General features: G+C 34.9%; 1 protein-coding gene across 1 annotated transcript in view; it reads left to right on the forward strand.

Annotated features, from left to right (window-relative positions):
* The first annotated feature begins 965 nt into the window (after positions 1-965).
* mier3 (mesoderm induction early response 1, family member 3) overlaps positions 966-3,036 on the forward strand; it is a 12,086-nt gene continuing 10,015 nt past the window's right edge. Inside the window, exon 1 of the mRNA XM_015396046.1 lies at positions 966-1,025. Within this exon, the coding sequence (XP_015251532.1) occupies positions 1,017-1,025 (9 nt within the window). The 5' untranslated portion in view covers positions 966-1,016. The remainder of the gene's footprint in view (positions 1,026-3,036) is intronic.

Here is a 3,036-nt window from a genome sequence, read left to right on the forward strand (position 1 = left end):
TGTTTTAATCACCTTCTGCTCTTCCATTAATAAAATAGCATCACCTGGGACCTGATGCTATAGTATCTTAATTCCATCATTTTCCACCAATGTGTTACTGGCCCTCTTAAACAACTCACATCTTTGTCAGTGAAGTTGAGTGCTCCTACATCTCTAGGTTTATGGTGCCATCTACATTAAGATCCAAAATTCTGAGATTAAAGTCAGAATTCTGACAAAAAAGTCAGAATTCTGAGATTAAAGTCAGAATTCTGTGAAAAAAGGCAGAATTCTGACATTAAAGTCAGAATTCTGAGATTAAAGTCAGAATTCTGATTAAAAAAATTCAGAATTCTGAGAAAAAAGTTAGAATTCTGACTGTTTTCCCCATATTAAACTGAAATAATATTTAAAAATCTGTTTTATCAGTGGCCCTAATCCTCTTCCGTACACATTAGTAAATCTTGATTGATTTAATTTTCATCTGTGCATGAAAGGTAAAATGTATGTTAAATTTATGCATTCTGGACTTGATAAGCTATACAACCAAGTACGTATCAGACTGGAACAGTACAAGCCTTTGCCTACATTTTCCTCACAGGCTACATCGTGAATATTTATTGTTCTGGGATTAGAATAATAATAGAAAGGACAGAGATTATTCATAATATAGAGCTTTAAACAATAAAATAGCTACAACATCTAATAACTACGGCAGGAAATAAGCTATTATGGTCTGAGACGTTCCAGGAATGTTCTAGCAAACTGCTGGAGCTGTTGTTTCGCCAGGAATCTTTCAGGGCTGTTAACATGACGCTGATTGTTTTGTGGATGAGATATCGATTCGGTTTTGTTTTTTCACGTTCATTTCCAGATGTTCCTCAACGAATTTAGCATTTATCGATCATTACCGTTACTCTGATCAGTGGTTGGTTTGACCGGCGTCACGACTACAGCCGTCACCTGGACTTCTGATTGGCTGAGAGCTTTCATCCGGGTACCGGGCTAGGACGAGCTCATTAGCTAAAGGTACCAATATGGCGGAGGTAAGAGGGAAAACAGGGGAGAAGCTCCCGGTCTTTAATCGATATTTTTTGCATTTAAGTGTTTTCGTTTTAATCTTTATGTTATCGATTGGGGAGATATATGTTTTTTCTGCACGTGTTGGGTGTTTTATGTCATAAATGTCTTTGTTATTTCTTTAAAATATGCTTGAATGTCTGAAGTGATCCTTCACTAGGAGGCCTCTGCGCCTTCGCTCTCAGCTGCTTCGCAGTAGCGGCTGTGTAAATTGATACGTAAATTTAACGCTAGCCTACTGCTTAAAGGAAATACCAGACTATTTCACGTTTATTATAGACTAAGTTTAGTTTAAAATGTTAGGCTAATTTTACGGAACATCTCTTTAGAATATCATTCTTTTCCGTCGATGGCGGCGCGATGCAAACCAAATTAGTGTTTACATTTGTCGATGCAGAGCGGTAACGTTAAGCATTTGAGCTTAGCTTGGCGGCTAGCAAACTGTTTCGGTAGTCGATAAAGCTCAGTTCGTGCTGTTTTCCCTTACATACGGGCCTTATTTATTTGGATGTAGTGAAGAATCCAACTCCTTCACATGAGTCTTAAATTACTTTATGATCTGTCTCTTTTCGGTGTTACCTGGTACAGGTAACAAATGCCATAACGCTATTTCAGATTATGTATTCCCATTGGGAATTGAACATATATTTTGAATAAATGTCTCGAAGTACGTCGCTGTTTCGAGATGCAAGATTTTAGATTGTCTGCATTTGGTTTCCATTGTAATCTAAAGTGAATGCGATCACAGTTTAATTCTTAAGTGTTAAAAAACCTTTTAATGATGCAACAATGGTGTTAGTTAGTTGAAGCTTTACTTTTTTTTAAGCTGAAATTCTGGTGTTATTCCCGATTTTTCTAAGCAAAAGCAGTTAAAATGATAAATATATACACGGAAATATATTCAAATTTTCTGTCATATTTAATTTTAGAAATGAATGTCATGCAATTGCTCTATAATTAAGGATATTTCTTTGACATCAAAATCAGTTTTCATATTTTATCTTGAAACAAAAAGATAAACCTCATATGTTTTTGAAATTAACAAAAACTAAAATATTAAAAATTAGCAGTTAAATATAAACTTTTTATGAATGCCAAGCTTTGCCTGAGCTAGTAGATCTACTAACCTATCAGCCAGTTTATTTGTGACATGTAAATTTTAGCATTTACCAACAGACCTTTCAATACATTCACAAACACTATTTTGCAAAAGCAAAAAACCTTTAAACAACTGGCATCTATAGACTGTATTAATGTATATTTCTTTGTGTTGTGATGTATTATCTAAAATGGGGCTACATGATATTATGTAAACCTGTGATACGCCATAATATTCACTGATATTGCTATGGAGATATCCACTTATGATTCAATATAGCCTTATTCTAGATCATTTAAATTAATCTCTTACCTTTGAAATGCTGTGAATATCATCTAGTTGCAATCTTAAGGCTACGTTCATTCTGCAACCTGATGTTTTCAAATCCAATTTTGTTTTGCCCATATGCGACCTGGATCTGATCTTTTCATGGCTGTCTGAACAAGACAGATCTGATTTTTTCCAATCCGACCCAAGCAACTTGGCTATGTGGTCCTGAATCCGATACGAATCTGATCGTTTCAAATGCGACCTATGTGTGAACGATCAGGCCTGCAGGTTCAACGTAGCCTAAGTATGCAGTACTGATGTCTTGCTGCTCTTGATTTATGGCACAAAAAAACCCCACAAATTATATAATAGGGTATGTTATAGAGATATACTAGTACATTGGGTGGACAATATTTTTGGTCTGTATTAGTTGCATTTAGGCCTGTCACGATAACAAATTTTGCTGAAAGATTCAATGTCTCAAAAATTATTGTGATAAACGATAATATTGTTTTAAGACCATTTTACACTGATTTAATGGACATGACATAATAATGCATGCATTTTCCTGCCAAAGATAAACATACTTTATTTTAAACAGAACACTT

The sequence above is a fragment of the Cyprinodon variegatus genome, unplaced genomic scaffold (genome assembly GCF_000732505.1).
Source record: "Cyprinodon variegatus isolate N-32 unplaced genomic scaffold, C_variegatus-1.0 Scaffold26, whole genome shotgun sequence".
NCBI lineage: Eukaryota > Metazoa > Chordata > Actinopteri > Cyprinodontiformes > Cyprinodontidae > Cyprinodon > Cyprinodon variegatus.